This window comes from Salarias fasciatus, chromosome 11, assembly GCF_902148845.1.
Source record: "Salarias fasciatus chromosome 11, fSalaFa1.1, whole genome shotgun sequence".
NCBI lineage: Eukaryota > Metazoa > Chordata > Actinopteri > Blenniiformes > Blenniidae > Salarias > Salarias fasciatus.
In genome coordinates, this window is record NC_043755.1 from 106221 (window position 1) to 123820 (window position 17600).

The window sequence follows — 17600 nt, forward strand, 5'->3', positions numbered from 1 at the left end:
GATGCGTGTAAGTGTGTGTGGTGTTTATAAGAGGACTCACAGCGCCATCAGACCTCAGAGTGGCCGTGCTCTGATGACGTAGCTCTTGTGCAACAGGATACGCTGCAGACCAGAGGGACGGGAGGAAGCTCTCACTGCCGTGATTCAGGAAGGAAAACCGGCAGCCTGATCCCCGGTGGATGTAACAAGGTCTGCACAGTAGATCCAGGAGCGATGACTGCGATGGTGCACCGTCCTGTTGCACCCACGTCTGCGTCGAGATGTCTGCAGGCATGCTGAGGGAGCTAGCACCGGTGCCAGCTGCAGACAATGCAATGCAAAATGCATTATATATAAGGATATCATACCTTTGATTCTATCAATAGCAGATCGTTTATATAACTTGCAAAATTGATTTTTTTTTTTTTAAGAACCAACCTGAATCCCAGTGTGTGTGTGTGTGTGTGTGTGTGTGTGTGTGTGTGTGTGTGTGTGTGTGTGTGTGTGTGTGTGTGTGCGCCTGCGTATGGGAGTGCATGTGTGTTTTGAACCGGTACGCAGGTGATCAGTAGAGCCAGGGCGTTATATCGGGGTCCCGGTACAGCTGTCCATTTACATATAGTCTATCCTCCGTGATGACAGCCCGGCTTCCCTCAGCGATCATCTTCTTCCTGATGGGGAACAGTCGTCGGTGGCGGTCCAGAATCCCCGTTGGGAACTGGTCATTCAGGCTGTAGTCTGTCTCTCGTAGTTTCCCTCCGCAGCTTTTCACCAGCTCCATCTGCTTGAAATGTTTGAATTTAGCCTTTATTTTGCAAGAGGGGGCATCATGAGAATTAGCTTGAAGTTCAGACTGTAATCATTTTCTGTAGTATTTGTTTGATTATGTAAAAAAAAAAAAAAAAAAAAAAAAAAGGCATTGTTATCATGTATCCAATGCACCAGAAGAAAGAAAAAGTGATAATGATAATTTCTGACTTTAATGCATTTATTTTGAATACATCATATTGCTGTAAACTGACAGCGGGACAGAAGGACAGGAAGAGAGACGGAGAGTGAAGAAAACAAAGAGAGTGGAGAAAAGTAAGAGAGTCAAAAGATACAAAGATCCTTCAATTGGAACGACCGGCTCCTGTACCTGCACAGAGATATAACAGAGGGCATCCAATGGACTTTTGTTAGAGAACCTGGTAGTTATATGGGACGTGCAAGCTGAGGATCCAGGTATCAAATTACAAAGTAGGGCATCAGAAGACACCTAGTACAGGTAGCCATTAGTCTCAACACCCCACAAGACAACAAGGTGACCGAGTTCACATGCAGAATATGAAGACTGATTTAAGATCAGCATCATCATGCAAATGTGACAGAAATCACGCAAATATGACCTCTGACCTCTGAGAAGACCACAAGCAGGCCAGAAAGGCCCTCAGGAACCGGATATCCGATGGCAATTCCAGATCCCAGCCACCACCCCAGGCAGACATCCATGCACCGGTCCAAAAGGGGGAAGAGGAATTCCCCAGCCGGGACCCCCGGCAGCCATGGGACCCGGGCCCTAGGGGACCAAGACTGGCAGGCGCCAACCCTGCCAGGCACCAGAAGCTCAAGTTGGGCAGAGCAGAGGGCCCAAGACCCAAGAGCCCAAGAGCTAACCCCACCCACTCAGGTAGAGGATCATGACCATACAGAGGAGAACCAGCCCCCACGGGCAGCTACCTGCCCCAGGCCAGCTGTGTACCCTGAAAGCCAGGGTATCAAAACCCCCACAAACCCCCCATTCCTTCAATAATAATCCATTTTATGAATCAAATGTAATGAAAATAATCAGGTAAGTTTTATTCTTTATGCCTGAAAGGTGAAATGCCTATTTTTATTTCAGTTTTGATTTTAACAAGTTTTGTCTGGTTATCAGGCAGAAGTGGGGTCAAACACACAGAAGAAATTAAAGCGACACTTGATAACTTTTCAACCTTAATAAAACATTTTAATATCTTTTGTGATGATGCATCAACTTACAACTAGTTGAATGGCCCCTCTGTCACGGCCTGAGGACGTCAGTATTGCTTTCACTTGGACTAAGCAGCTGTGAGGAGGGTGGTAGGAACCCTGCACTCAAAAAAACTCCAAATGCGTGGACTGGTTTATGGCATGCATCACTTCCCCCTTTCGTTACAAGGACAGAACTCCAGGTACTGCAAACATGGCGGAAGGTGGACAACAGAGAAAGAAGCCAAAAGTTTTGTCTGAGGAGACAAAAAAAAAAGAAGAAGAGAGGCTACTCGGATAAAAGCACAGTCCAGGATAAACACTGGCCCGGCTTCAGTCCGACAGCGTGCGACCGGGAGCAGCATTTCACGACGCCACGCGCTAGTCCTCATGGGAACTGTGGTATTCGTTCAGGCAAAACACTACTGCTTTTGTCCACTGGCGCCGCCAAAACCAACAAAAACTGAAAGTTCCTTAGTGTCGCTTTAAAGGAGACATCCAGATCTCTCTTTCAAAGAATTTTTATAGGACTTTAACTGAGTGAGGAGAAAAAAGAAAAAAAATTTCCAATCTCAAATTAGACGAGTTTATTAAAGCATCCCTGTTTTCAAGCAGAACTTGAATACAACAAGCACAGCTCTCCTATGGTCTGCTTACATCTGCGAAAAAAAAACTGATTTCATGTTTTATTGGTGTAATGTGTGAGATTGGATTAATTGGTTTGATTTTGAACAGGTTGGGAAATTAATGAAATTCACTTCGAGAGTTTAGCAAGGTTTTAGTTGAAACATCACATTGGCAGACAAAACTTACATAAGGAGGCAGGTGATGCAGGCGCAGCGGCTCCTCTTTCTCGGCTGAAGCCTCAGTGCCTGCTCATCCAGACTGCTAAACGGCTTCATCCCTCAGGCTGTCAGGATGCTGAACTCTGTCCACTGCCTCCCCACAGCTGCCCCTTCCACTTGTACCGTCACACACCCACTTGTGCAGAGTCTGCTTTTGCCAATTTGCACATTAGGACTCAGATATTCTAAATATTTTACACATGTTACATTGTTTTTATCTTCAGATATTAGACAAAGTATGAAGTAAACACTTTTTCTAGTTCCTCCATAAGTCCTGAACTTACAGAAAATTGACAAATACAATCTATCTAAATCTATCTAAATATCAAGTACAGATTGTCTTTTAGCAAAGACGTTCAGCTTTAAATTGCTCAGAATTCAATGTTTGATGTGTTAAATGTGGTACTTGTCCTGACAAGCTATTGTCAGTATTCTGAAGTGCTTCTGCTTTTGCTTCAAATGTTTTTTCATATGTGTTTATGAATTTATTTTTGAACAGAAACAGCATTTAAACATAGTACTAGACTATAAACTAAAGACAAACATAAACCAACAAAACAGCAATAAGAGAGTCAAAATTTGTTTGTCTTTTTAATGTTCAAAAATGGAGTGGGAGGAAGTCCAAACTGATCTAGTCCCACCCCTTCATTTTCAGTTTTCAATTGTTTTTATTCAAAGCAATGATGTTATTTTTCCAAATAATGTAATGCACTTCTTTTTATCTGGAGGCACTTCTGACAAACTACAACACAACTGGATTCAAGATGGAATGGATGATTAAATTCAAAGAAGAAGAAGATGACGAAGAACAGCAAAACAACAGGGAAGAAAACGACATCCAGTGTAACCAGTGAGGATTTCCTGAATCCAGACAAAACATTGCTGTTTTTAACTGGAGACTGATGATGTACAACTGTGCACTGTTAATACTGTAAAGTTAAAAACACTGAAATGATGATCAACATGAAACCCATTGTTTACACTGTTTTATGCAAATTTTAATAATGATTTCAAAAGAAGTGTGTTGTGCATCTTTATTCAGCTTTCTTCAATTCAGAGTTATGTATATAGCACCAGTTACAACACAGTCATTTCTAGGCTCATTTGCATAGAAAACCCAACAGTTCCACAAAACTTCCTTTTCAAAAGGAAGAAACCTGCAGAACCAGGCTGAGAAGTGGTGGCTTTCTGCTAATCCGAGTAAGAATTTACAGTTTCCCTTTTTGTTTGTTGAAGTGACAGTGCATTATCAGCAGAGTGGCAGCATTGGATTAACTCAGTCTTGATCAGGGTGTATGGTGTTGGGTGTTATTTTTTACTATTCTTGCTTGCTATTACTTTATTGATGATTTACTCATGATTGATTGATTGATTGATTGATTGATTGATGGATTATTACTGATCTGCATTGATAAGTGATTTTGGGTGATAGCCAGAGAGTGTGGGATCTTTATCTAGTTTTAACAGAAATGTGATATTTTGCACAATTTACGTGTATGGAGGGAGAGTAGAAGACTCCCTAAACTCAATTATTCTGAAAAAAAAAATGTTGGTGACAGCAAAGGCCAGAATCTTCTGTGGAAGTCAGCATGGTGCCCATTACATACTGGTGATTTGCAATCAGGTAACAGAGAGCTTCTTGCAATCATTCCATTGAAATGGGATCTCAATAGAGTAATTTTATTTTAGGAACTTTATGATTTCAAGTTTGATTTTATGTCTACAAGTATTTTACTATTTTACTTGTACTGTGTATTGTAGAGTTTGTGTTTCTTCACTGTGAGCCAACGATGAGTCATTTGAATACTTATTTTACTGTTTACATATTCATTGTTCAGAAATGGCAGGACACAAATCAATTCCCCTCACTGACAAGGGCAGTACCCATAGATGTGGTTTGAAACTCCTTAAATCACTGGATTTACTCGCGTGAGTACAGAGCTTAAAATGTTTCATTATTTAAGAACACAATCAGAGATTTTTGTGTTAACATGTTTCATATTTTAAAAATAATTATAGATTTCTTAAATTTTGAAACTGCACCCATTGGATAGAAATATAATCTTAGAAAGTACTTTTACTTGACATTTATTCAAAATAGAGAACAAATTCAAGTAGAAATCTGACAAATGTTTGACATTGACATAGCAAACCAGAAATGTTCTCATAAAATATACAAGCTTTATGCAGGACTTACCTGATGTTGGGAACAGTTTTTTCTTTTGGATTTTATACAGTCTTCTAAAAGTTCATTGTGTTAGCTTTTTTTAATTAGTTATTTTATACTTTTTAACACCAAAATAACAACAGTTGATATGGTGTTTGCTTTGTCTGCTTTTCAGATATCTCCCTGTATTCTGTTTTTCTGTTACAGTAAATGCACATATGGATTACCAAGTGTGTGTGATCTTCCTCTATTTTGGTAAGAGAGTAAGATTAACATTTATTTTTCACTTTTAGCTACCTATGTTTTTTTTTACGTAATCACAAAGTCATGTATGAACTGTTGATAAGGTGCTCTGTGACGCTGTGGTCGACCAAACATGATTCAGGTAATGAACTTGAGGAATCTATAACCTTTAACCTTGCACATTCAGATTCAGGGTCAAGTGGGAAAAAAAAAAAAAAACATTTCAGATTAAAAGCTGGGTTCAATTTATTACAGTGCAACCAGAGACTATTCACAGCATTTTTTTTTCCCTCAACTTCTTTGTGACTCATCCAATTACAGCCCCAAATGTTTTTGAATATGACGCCACAAAACCTGCCACACATGCAGTACTTTGGGGAGTTTGGCTCGTTCATCTTTGCACCACCTCTCCAGCCAGGTCCAGTCATCTTGAGCATTGTTGATGAGGGATAGCGCCACACATCGTGTCCTACATTACATTCAACTCCGCCCCTCATTCTGCGATTCAGAAACTGAAAAAAAAGAACAAAAAAAAACTGTAATATTAAACTATAATATACTAATAATGGATGTGCTTCATTTTCTATAAATAATCTGCAATAAAAGAGCAGATAAACAGCTTGGAGCACTGGAAAAGTCACCCCAAGGAGGCGGGTCTTGGAGAGTCCACCAATCACTGATTAACAGTATAAATGAACGGCATGAAATGAAGCCAACCAGCAGTGTTTAATGGCTGCGACTTGCATTTAAGGCCACTCATTGTGATGTGGTTTATAACTGAAATTGAAGAATGATGAAGACTCCACCATAGCAATTTACTACCTGCCATGACTGTGCTTCCCACAAGGGGGTGGATGACTGTCAAAAAAATATTTTGGGACTGCAATTCGGAGTCCCTCCCAGTATCTATGCCCTGTCTCCAGCATGATCTAGTTGGATGAGAAATGACAGATATTCAAGCCTGGGCTCTGGCTGAGCCACTCACTGAAATGTCCTGAAGCCTCATTTGATGTGTTGGCTGTTTCGTTAGAGTTGTTTCCTGCTGAAAGAGGATTCAGGATGGTACCACCATCATCATGCTTCACTACAGGGATGGTATCAGCCTAATGATGAGCAGCGATGGTTGTTTTTCCTGGTCTCAGAATCTTTTGAAGGGCCGCATCTGTCTTTTGCTACAGAGTGTTTTCTGTCTTGCCACTCTTTCAGACAGGCCTGATTAGTGGATTGCTGCAGACATGATTCTGAAAGGTTCTCCTTTTTCCACGGAGGAAGGCTGTGTTCGAAACCGCGTACTTACCTACTACTCATACTAACTTATTGAGTATGCAGTGCGTTCACACTGGCAGTATGCGATTTTGAGTAGGCGAGAAGTTCCCGGATGCACACTGCATTTGCCAGAAATGTTGAGACATCGTGAGTTCACTACTCATACTGAAATTGCCCAAGAAGCAACGCGACGGACATTTGAATAAACTTTATTCAGTTCACAATGACTGTTTCTTCATGATGTACATTTAGCAAGCTGAGTATGGTTCTAGATTTAATCTTCCCTCCATTGTTTGTGCTCGTAGGTATGTTATGTTACGAGATTTCTGATTGGATTGACATTGATTAAAAACAGTAAAAAAAAAAAACAAACAAAAAAAAAAAACCACTTACATCTGACAACAAGTCCATGTTGAAAGCGACCATGATGTACTGAAGACGGCGAGCCGATCTTTGTTGAAGAGCCGAAAAAACTCTCCGTCGGTAAAGCATCATAATTGGCATCATAACTGGTCCGTTAACGGGACACCGGTGCAAACGGCGATGTTAAGCGAGATATATTGTTGAAAGATTGCCTTCTTGTTTTCAAAGTAAAAGCACAGATTTATCACTGAGGTATTTGCATGAGAAAGGGAAAGGGGTGGTTTATTTTGGTGAAAATAACCGGAAGTGCATTGCTCACTGCGGCTCGATTGAATTTTGCCGAATTCGTCCGAACAAAATCATAAACGGTTGGTATTCGGTTGTCGCCTAATTTAAAAAAAATTTCAATGAAGTTATACATTTGAAGAGTTTAGAGCTAAAGTGAAATCAGCTTTAGCAGGTCGATTTCTGCTCAGGGAGGAGTGCAATGCATTGTGGGTTATTATGTAGTACGCTGTAGTGTAAACGCTTTGCATACTGTTTCATGGGCTGAGTAAGCAGGATGCAGTGTGGATAGTATGAGTATGGAAGGATGTAGTAGACGGTATGCGGTTTCGAACACAGCAGAACACTGGAGCTCTGACAGAGTTCAGGTTCTTGGTCACCTCCCTGGATAAGACTTTTCTCCTCAGATCACTCAGTTTAGACAACCAGCTCCAGGAAGAGTGCTGCTGGTTCTGAACTTCTTCCATTTCGGGACGATGGAGGTCACTCTGCTCATTACAACCTTCAAAGCAGCAGACTGTTTTCTGGATGCTTCCAGAGATTTGTGCCTGGAGACAGTCCTGTATCAGAGGTCTAGAGACAATTCTTTTGACTTAATCCTTGGTTTGTGTTTCTTCCCAAATCAAGTCATTCATCTGAATTTACCACAGGAGGCTTCCGATGAAGCTGTAGAAACATCTCACCGATGATCAGTGGGAACAGGACGCACCTGAGGTCTTTGTTGACCTTCAAAGCAAAGGCTATGAATACTTACTGTATATACAGTGCATTTTATTTCTTGGGTTTTCATTGTCATCCTGGGGCAAAATTGCATGTTGAAAATTGAGGGAAAAAATAACAGCAAAATTTGGAGAAAGGGAAGTACTGTGAATATTTTCCAGATGGACTTCTCATAAACTGCATGAGACCAAGACACCACCCATGTGTAGTCATGTGAAACCCTGTGGTGTTTATCCTACCACTCAGGCAGCTCCATTTTTCATTTTCTCATTTGACTACAGTATGAAAACAGATGTCAATATTTCGACTGGTTTGCATTCATATAATGTGTTTCAGACGTGCAACACAATGCTCTCTCTTTTCTAACTTGTTTTTTAAATTTGGAAAAAAAAGTATTTTAAAGTGCTTTAAATTACATATTTTAAATGTTCTACATATATTGCTATGCTCAAATGTGTAAGGGATTCTTTATATTTTGAAAACGTCATTTTTTTGCACTCTATGTACAAGCAATATTTGAAAAAGCAATGCAAATAAATGTTACACGAAATGCAAATTGATTCTTCATTTAGTGCAAATGGTTTGTCTTTCTTTCAGCCAGTAAAGCTAACAAGTCTGGAGTGAGGAATAAAAATCTTGCTCTGGTTTTTAGATCTTTTCACCTAAACTTAGATATAAATCCCCAGTCAAAGAAGAGGTGAGAAACTGTTCTTCAGCTTATTTTACTTCATATAGAGAGAAAAACTCATAATAATGAGTGATTCTCTCTTCCAAAGTCAAGATTTTTTTTTATCATTTCAAGAAATCTGACCAACTGTAATTGTTTTTCTGCACTGGCAGATAATTTTGCTTGTTTTTAGTCTGAATCCTCTGAAAGGAAGTATTTATTTCTGATGTTGTCAGTTTTTGTAGTACAATCACATCTTTGTTTAAATGCTTTCCACAAGGTAAATGTCACCTTTTTCTCCAAAAATTAGGTTTTGGCATCACTTCATGCCTGGAAAGTTTCCATCGTAAATACCACTATGTCAACCAGAAGATGACCTGGACCGATGCTCAGAGTTACTGCAGAGAGAAATACAATGACCTGGCCACCTTTGAAAGCATGGAAGACATAGAAAAATTGAGCAGACCAAACATGGACAATGACATGATTTGGATGGGGCTTTATGACGATCCAAATTCCTGGATTGTAAATTTGGGTAATGATACAAACTCCTGGAGGTGGTCAGCAACTGAAACAACAAGCAGAACTGGTTACGACAACTGGAGTGCTGGTCAACCAAATTATGATCAGGGGAAGGATCTCTGTGTGAGGATGCTAAGTGGTGGATCATGGACCGATACTTTCTGTACAGAAGAAAGATATTTTGCTTGCTACGAAGGTAAGACAGTTTTTTTTGTTTTTTGTTTTTTGGTGGGGGGGGGGGGGGTTACCGCACATGCACAAGTACATCCATGGAGAATAAGTACAACTCAGTAATACTCAGGTGTTTGAACCTTTGCTTTTTGAGAAGCTACTGTAATGTATCTGTTAAATCAGCAATGTTTAATCCTTGTCCTGCTCACGCTCAGACATGTTTTAAATGTCTCCTGCCTTCGACAAAACTAAATGTAAAGATTTTTTCAACATAAAGTTAATTAAAGAACACATTAAGAAGACTGTCATTATAATTAGGGCAACCAGATCTTTCACGATCAGGATTCTACACCCTTGCCATAAATACGAGGGGGTACCCAGAAGTTTCCGGAATTTGGTCATAAAATACTAATAATAATGAGTTTCGACTTCTGGCCGTCAGATGTGCTGCAGGGAAGCCTCGTGCATATCTGTGAAAAAGCTGAGCTCCCAGAGTTACACTGACGCCTGTCAGGCGCTATTTATACAGAGTGCAGCCGCGGTCTGCGCTTTTTCCAAAATGGCGACATTAACCGGAAAGCCAGAGCAGCGCGCAAACATTAAATTCTGCTTTTTCCTGGGAAAAACAGCAGCAGAAATGCTCACCTTGTTGCAGCAAGTCTACAAAGATGAAGCTCAGGGGAAGAATCAGGTCCATGAGTGGTTCGGGCGGGTTAAAAAGGACCAGATGTCGGCGTGTCAGGTCCGCTCAGCCGTGGAAACAATGCTGAGCTGCTTCTTGGCTGTCCAGGGTATCGTCCACAGCGAGTTTGTCCCTCCAGGTCAGACTGTAAATCAGGACTACTACATGGAAGTCCTCAGACGGCTCCGTGAGGATGTGAGGAGGAAGCGGCCCGCGTAGTGGCGGAGCGGAGCCCGGTTGATCCACCACCACAGAGCGCCAGCGGACACGGCACTGCGTGTTAGGCAGTTTCTGGCGAAGAATGAGATGAATCTCCTCTCCCATCCATCTTATTCGCCAGATGTAGCCCTGAGTGACTTTTTCTTGTTCCCCAAGTTGAAGAAAGAGCTGAAGGGACAGCGGTTTGCAGATGTGGAGGAGGTGACAGAAAAAACGCAGCCGGCCCAGAATGGCACTTTTACGCACGGGTGTCACGACACGTTCGTCAAGTGGGAGACACGGCTGGAGCGCTGCATTAATGCGGATGGAGGTTATTTTGAAGGCGACGGTGGTGTTTTATTTTGAAATGTCAGAAATAAAAAGTTACAATCAAATTCCGGGAATTTTTGGGTACCCCCTCGTACTTGGTATTTTTTTAATCTTTTTTTTTTTTTTTTTTTTTTAAGAAATTCAAATTCCGCCGAGTAACTGCTGTACTTTTATTTCACACAGACATAAGTACTTCAGGCCAAAAGCAATATCATGTGATTGAACAGACCATGACATGGGAGCAAGCGAAGTTGTACTGCAGAGAACACTATAAAGACCTGGCCATGATCGAGACTGAGGAGGAGAACAGCAAAGCCTCCTCAGAAGGATTGTTTGATGGCTGGATTGGTTTGTATCGGATACCCTGGAGGTGGTCGGACGGCAGCAGCAGCTCTTTTAAAAACTGGGCATCTGGAAAACCCGATGCCCACGGCTATAATCAGCACTGTGCTGGTGAATATTCAAACCATCAATGGAATGATGACAGTTGCTACAGGGAGCATGCATTCATCTGCCAGGAAGGTGAACTGAAATGCACACGCCTCTATTTGTTCCAGGCTTCTTGAAACATTTATATTTGATTCACCATCATTTCACATTAGATCTTCAAAAAGTGAGGAAGACCATGGTGAAGATGAAGATTAAAACTGATGGGGACTTTTCAGATCCAGCTGCACTGCAACAGGTGAAAGTTACTTCCAGCATTTGTCATCCGTTCAACTTGAACTGAATCACAAAAGTATATCAACATCCACAATATTACACTGCAATAAAATGCATTTGTACTACTCATGACTTATAGATTCTAAATTATATAATTTTAAAGATGATAGAAAAATGTGATTAATTTTCAAAAGTTTGGGGATCTTGAAGTTTTAATTAAGTTTTTGACTACCTCTAAACCAGGGATGTCAAACATTGGCTGTCAAGAGTTTCCGTTCCAGCCCGCCAATCAACCAAGCAAGCGGTGACAAATTCCTTGCAAACATTTATTTTTTTTAATCATGTATTAAGAGTGACAGTGCTACACTGAGAGTCGAGCTGAGACATCAAAGATCTCACTGTGAAAATGCAAAGTAGCATTAGTCTCAAAGCCATGCTGTCAGGGTAGATTTGTATGCGCACAAATCATGTAACAGCAAAAGGACATTTTACTGTATTGTGGCAAGCAGTGACTTCGAGGTGCGCAATAGAAGACAGGAGAGACTTCTTTCTGTTATGAGGGTTATTTCAAAAAAGCATAAAAGTCAGAACTCACACACAACATCCGGCCCTGAAGTCATGACGGCTCACACACATCCCACTCACAATTCAACAAACATGCATAAACACAAGGAACACACAGCACCATTACGGGACTAAGAACTAAGAAGTAATTTAAGTACACAGATCACCACAAAGTTGCCCTTACAGCCCAAAACACACCTGCAGCAAGTCCACCCAGCATGCTTTGAGGCATGTGGAACATAGACCCCCGGGTCATTACAGTATTTTGCACTAGGTATCATTAAAATTAATTTTATGATGAGATTGTAGCCGTTCTCAGTAATGATTATTTGATTTTGTAAAAAAAAGAGTAATTGTCATCCCATGTCATCCCGTCCAGGGGTGTCATACTCTGACACCCCGTTCTAGATACTTCCACCTGGTGTCCACAGGGCAGAAATCAGGAGAAAGTGACCAAAACATAAAAGTCAAAAACGTTCTCACTTGAATGCACAATGAAATTACTATAAAAGTTCTCGTTTAAGTAAGTGTTTGTATAGATGACCAATGTATAACTTTTTTTTTCCATATTTGGTGTTTATTCCATTAAAACACAGCTTTTTATTGAACAATTGTTTCTGTAATTCACACTGTGAATGTAAAACAATGGAAACAATCAGGTAAGTTTCACTTTTAATGCCTGAAAGATGACAAGCCTATTTTTTTTTTTTTTTTTTTAGTTTTGTCTGGTAATCAGGCAACAGTGGGGTCTCTCACACACACACTTAGCAGATTCAGATGTCTCATTTATAGTATTATAACCGAGTGAGAAAAAATACATTTTTTTTTTTACATTTTTAGGTTACACATGTTTATCAGAAGCGCCAGCATCCCAGTTTTCCAGCAGGACTTGAAAACGACAAGCATAGTTCTCCTGTGATCTGCTGAAATCATTTGATCAGATTTCATGTTTATTGCTGTGATGTGTGAGATTGTTTTAATTGGTTTGATTTTGAATTAGTTGGGAAATGAGGGAAATTCACTTCGAAACATTGGTGAGGTTTTAATTGGAACACTGCAGATTTTTACACATTGGTCGACAAAACCTGCATGAGGCACTAAATACAGGGGAAACATATCTATTAGTGTGGCCGTTCAGCTTTAAATTGCTCAGTAAACAATATTTATATGTTAAATGTGGCACTTTTCCTGACAAGCTATGTCAATTGCTTCTGTTTTACTTCAAATGTTTGTTATTCAAAGCAATGTTGTGTTTTTTCCCAATAATTTAATGCACTTCTTTTTATCTGGAGGCACTTCTGACCAAGTACGACAATACTGGATTAAGGATGGAGTGGAAGATTAAATTTGAAGAAGAGGAAGATCAGAAAAACAACAAGGAATCCAACGGCAACAAATGTAACCAATAAGGATTTCCTGAATACAGCAAAATGTGACAAAATGTTAATAATGAATTCAAAAAAGAAGTGTATTGTGCATTTTTATTGTAAAGACATTCAAATACAAACACAAGCACAAGCCTGGTTAACCAACACTAATTATAACATATATCAGATGTATTTAAACAATGTGATTAGATGCATGAAGACAAACCTGAGGAGTTTGACAAAGATGATAAAAGTAGCTGTGTGTGTTTGTCTGTGTGTTGTTTTCTCTTTTTTAATCTTTACCTTCTACAATCAAAATCATGTATTAATAAAAACAAGGTTGGGTCTGTAAAACCTCTCGACATGAACCTGCAAAATAAAGCTGAATCGGAATTATTTGGTCGTGAATATTCAGATGCCACAACCCTGTATTCTCACCATCCCCTGAAACACTCACCACAAAGTACAGTACATAGAATTTGACTGGTTTCAGCCATGTGTGTGTGTGTGTGTGTGTGTGTGTTTGTGTGTGTGCGTGTGTGTGTGCGTTCTCGTATTTCTATCCTTGTTGGGGCCAAATGTCCCCACAAGGATAGCAAAACGTGAAACTACGTGCCTTGTGGGGACCTTTTTCCGGTCCTAAGTAGGAGAAACAGTGTTTTCTTGACCATGTTGTTGTTACTGAAAAAAGTAAAAGTGCAAAAACATTTCTTTAGGGTTAGGCTTTATTGTGGTGTGGGTTAGGGTTAGGGTAAGGGTCAGGGTTAGGGGCTAGACATGAATGGGAGTCAATGGACGGTCCCCACAAGGATAGAAATACGAGACTGTGTGTGTGTGTGTGTGTGTGTGTGTGTGTGTGTGTGTGTGTGTGTGTGTGTCCTGTGATGAACTGGTAATGTGTCCAGGGTGAATCCTGCCCGTAAGCATAGGTGCGTTCACGATGGCAAAGCCAGAGGTAGACGGAGCTAGACGAAGTAGGCGGCGCAGCCGTGGGGCGGAGTTATAAGTCTGCCTCCAACTCGGACAACCCTGCTGTCAGCAACAGAGATGGCTGAGATCGCGTTTGCGTACGTCCTCATGGAGGAAGTCGAGCTTGATGACCTGCGCGATCACGAACTACATGCTGAACATAACGAGCGAAGGTAGGGACAAATCCCAACTGCTTTGTTGACTATAAAGACCAAAAAGTGTATAGCCCTATATTAGCTGTGCTCTTCAACAACTGCATGCAATGGATAACTACTCAAAGCAACAGTACACTATTACAGTATCTACTATTTTACATTATAATGTAGACCAAGTCACCCCGATGAGGAATTCCAATAATACAACCACAAACAATAAAAACACTTATTTCAGTGTAATGATTCTCCAGTAATACGGTATGTATCCACAAATGAAATATGAACACAGTCCGATACCTCAGCATTGATCCTTGTCACAGATTAATTACAGTTGACACCATGACACCATCATTCCTGTTATTGCCCTGAAATTTTGCTGCTATGGGACTCAGATCTTGTGAAACTATTATGTAGGACAACAAGTCGCATCATGTAGAAATTGTTTTCTAGGTGTGCTGGTCAATATGCAATGTTGCTGGTATATGTGGTTCAATGTGTTGTGCACACTACGAACCACTTGGATACAATTTTGTGCAATAATTGAATCATCACAGTTTGTCCATATCCATCCAAATATAATTCAAGTCCACCTCAATCATGTACAGTTTGGCAAGAATATGTAACATTCCCACAACATTTTAATACTGCTGGAGTGTAAATTACTGTTGTCATGTATCGTTATGCAGGATTGTCCCAAAGGTATTTGGTTATGTGGAGGACATTGTGCCCCTCTACAATGATTCAGACTTCAAGGGACACTTTAGACTGACCCGTGGCCAAGTGGAGGTATGATCTAACACTGCATTTACACTTCAACATGGACTCTGAATAGAATTCCCAGAGCTACAAAATTTACTTAGTTCACCGTTCCCTCCATGTCCACACCTGGAAGTGACTGTACAGCTGTACCATTACTGGCTACATGTATTACTGATCCAGCGCTGGAAGATGTCGGTACTACTGTGACTGACTTAAGTAAAGGTACAGATACATGAGCAACAAATGTACTCACGTACAAGTTTAAGTATGTGATCCCAATTAAACTTAAGTAAGAGGACAAAATATCATTTTACAAAGTTCAGCTTTCGTCCTACCATTGGTTTAGTCATTGTATTGCCTTAATTAAATCCAGCTCCAGATGTAGACCTGGTTTAGTCCTAGTTTGAACCTAGTTTGTTAAGACATCTGTGTGAAATACTTACATTTTACAGATTGACCTGATGTAAACATAGTCTAAAGTGGGACCGAATCAGGACTAATGTAATGCTTTGTCAGGGTCAAGCAAAAACTAGGGTTAAACCTGACAAAATCCTGGATTAAATCAGAATCAGAACTGAAACCAAAATCAACACATTTAGTGGATAAAGACTTCAAAGTAGTATTCATAGTAAGAAGTATTCATAATAAAATGTACTCACCCTATATAAAAGTATCTTAAATTTGTACTTGTTACTAGTACTGTTATTCGTTTACTTTGTCACCTTTTCGCCATTGTATAGGTCACATACCTGTCATGATAAAATTATCTGTATTGGGGGAAATCTAACACTCAATTCTTCTGTTACAGGAAATCATCGCTGCCATAGCTCCCCACTACAGTAACTCCAATGACACTAACATAGACATAACCAAAAGCACACTGGCCTGTTTATGGACCCTGTCCAATCAGGAGTCATTTAGAGGTGTAGCTGATCATTTTGGCATTGCTAAATCCACCCTCTCCACCCATATACACCGGTTTTGCCAACTCATCAATCTCCATTTGCACCACCACATTACCTGGCCTGTGGGAGAGGCCATTCAGCGTACCGTCACTGGTTTTCAAAACTCAGGTTTTCCCAATACACTCTGTGCAGTAGATGGATGCCATATCCCAATCCGTAAACCAGTCAATAACCCTGTCTTATATTACAATAGAAAACAGTTCTACTCAGTCATCCTCACTGGTTTTTGCACTAGTGACCGAAAATTCTGCCACATCAGCGTGGGTCACCCAGGAAGCTGGCATGATGCCCGTGCCTTCCGGCATACTGAAGTTGGCCAGATGATGGAGGAGGATCCCCACCGACTCATACCCCAAGGGCTCCACATCATCGGTGACGCCGCATACCCACTGTATCCCCAGCTCATGAAACCCTATAGAGACAACGGACATTTAACACGTCAACAACGCCAATTCAACCGCAAACTCAGCACAGCACGAATTGCCATAGAACATGCTTTTGGACTCTTGAAAACAAAATTCCGCAGATTGAAATACCTCCAAATGAAGCACATCCATGAAGTCAGTGAAGCCGTCCACACCTGCTGCATCCTTCACAATATATGTCTCACACATGAAGATGAACCAGAACCAGAACAGGATGATGACAATGATGATGAAAATGCACAGCCACATGCACAGGGCCCTTACAACCAAACTGCAGTACAAACCAGAAACCGGATCAGTGCCACCCTTTAATTCCTCATGTTAACACTTTCAATAGACCTTGCCATTATTCATTTTTTCTCATGCTGCTCACAATTCCAATTTCTTTCCATACTCCATGTATGTGGGCTGGTGGTCATATGGCCATTGGGTGAATGTGGGGACTGTAATCTCACCAAATATCTTCATTCGGTTTGATGCAAGTCCCTTCAAACACATAGACCCCTGCTGTGCCTCCACGTGGCAGCCCATGGAAACTGGGGTTAATCCTTATTGCCTCCTAATGATTTCTAACTCTTGATTTGACCGTACTGTATGAGCTACATGAAATAATGTGGTTCACACTCACATTGTACACCGTTGTATTAGACAACAGTCTATAGTGTAGTATTAGACTACAGTATTAGACTGTAGTCTAATACTACATAGCATTATGCTGAACATAATGCTATATGTTCAGCATAAGGCACAATTGGGGATTTTTGAAATAGCGTGTTTCCACATGGTTACCTAGCAACTGTTAACAGAAACTTGAGGTATGTTCAGGCCAAATCAGCAAACAAATGTGAAAAGCAACTACAAATGGAAATAAACAGGGATGAAACTTAAGTCAAATACACTGCTTTGGAGCTAAGGGCCCAGTCACACCGCCCGAACTTTGCTGGAGCGTCCCTGGAGCGGTGAAAAAAATCCATCACCGCTCGTAACCGTTCACCACCGTTCACCACCGTTTAACAGAAAATGGCCTCCGTTAAAGCAACGCCGTAAACGCTCAGCCACCGCTGATGTTAAGGCCGGTCACACCGCCCGAACTTTGCTGGAGCGTTCCTGGAGCGGTGAAAAAAATGCATCACCGCTCGTAATCGTTCACCACCGTTTAACAGAAGTTGGCCTCCGTTAAAGCAACGCCGTGTACGCTCGGCCACCGCTGATGTTACCGGAGGGGCCCTCCCACCGCTCCGAAAGTTTTGAGCTGCACAAAATATTCCGAGCGGTGAGGAGCGTTGAATTTTCCGCCCCGGCAATG

At 40.9% G+C, this 17600-nt stretch overlaps 1 protein-coding gene across 1 annotated transcript; it reads left to right on the forward strand.

Moving 5' to 3' along the window:
- The first annotated feature begins 1468 nt into the window (after positions 1-1468).
- On the forward strand, positions 1469-13293 carry LOC115396394 (macrophage mannose receptor 1-like). The gene is made up of 6 exons (XM_030102268.1): positions 1469-1733; positions 5188-5235; positions 8835-9242; positions 10611-10949; positions 11030-11112; positions 12947-13293. Exons 1-6 carry the CDS (start codon positions 1469-1471, stop codon positions 13061-13063), a joined length of 1260 nt encoding a protein of 419 aa, XP_029958128.1. The 3' UTR covers positions 13064-13293.
- Positions 13294-17600: the final 4307 nt, after the last annotated feature.

What these genes read in the sequence shown, in the direction of transcription:
- LOC115396394 (XM_030102268.1), top strand. Translation starts at nt 1,469, where the DNA reads ATGCACCGGTCCAAAAGGGGGAAGAGGAATTCCCCAGCCGGGACCCCC. An exon ending in TGTGTACCCTGAAAGCCAGG is followed by an intron (nt 1,734 to 5,187) that starts GTATCAAAACCC and finishes TTTCTGTTACAG; the next exon opens with TAAATGCACATATGGATTAC. An exon ending in ATATTTTGCTTGCTACGAAG is followed by an intron (nt 9,243 to 10,610) that starts GTAAGACAGTTT and finishes TATTTCACACAG; the next exon opens with ACATAAGTACTTCAGGCCAA.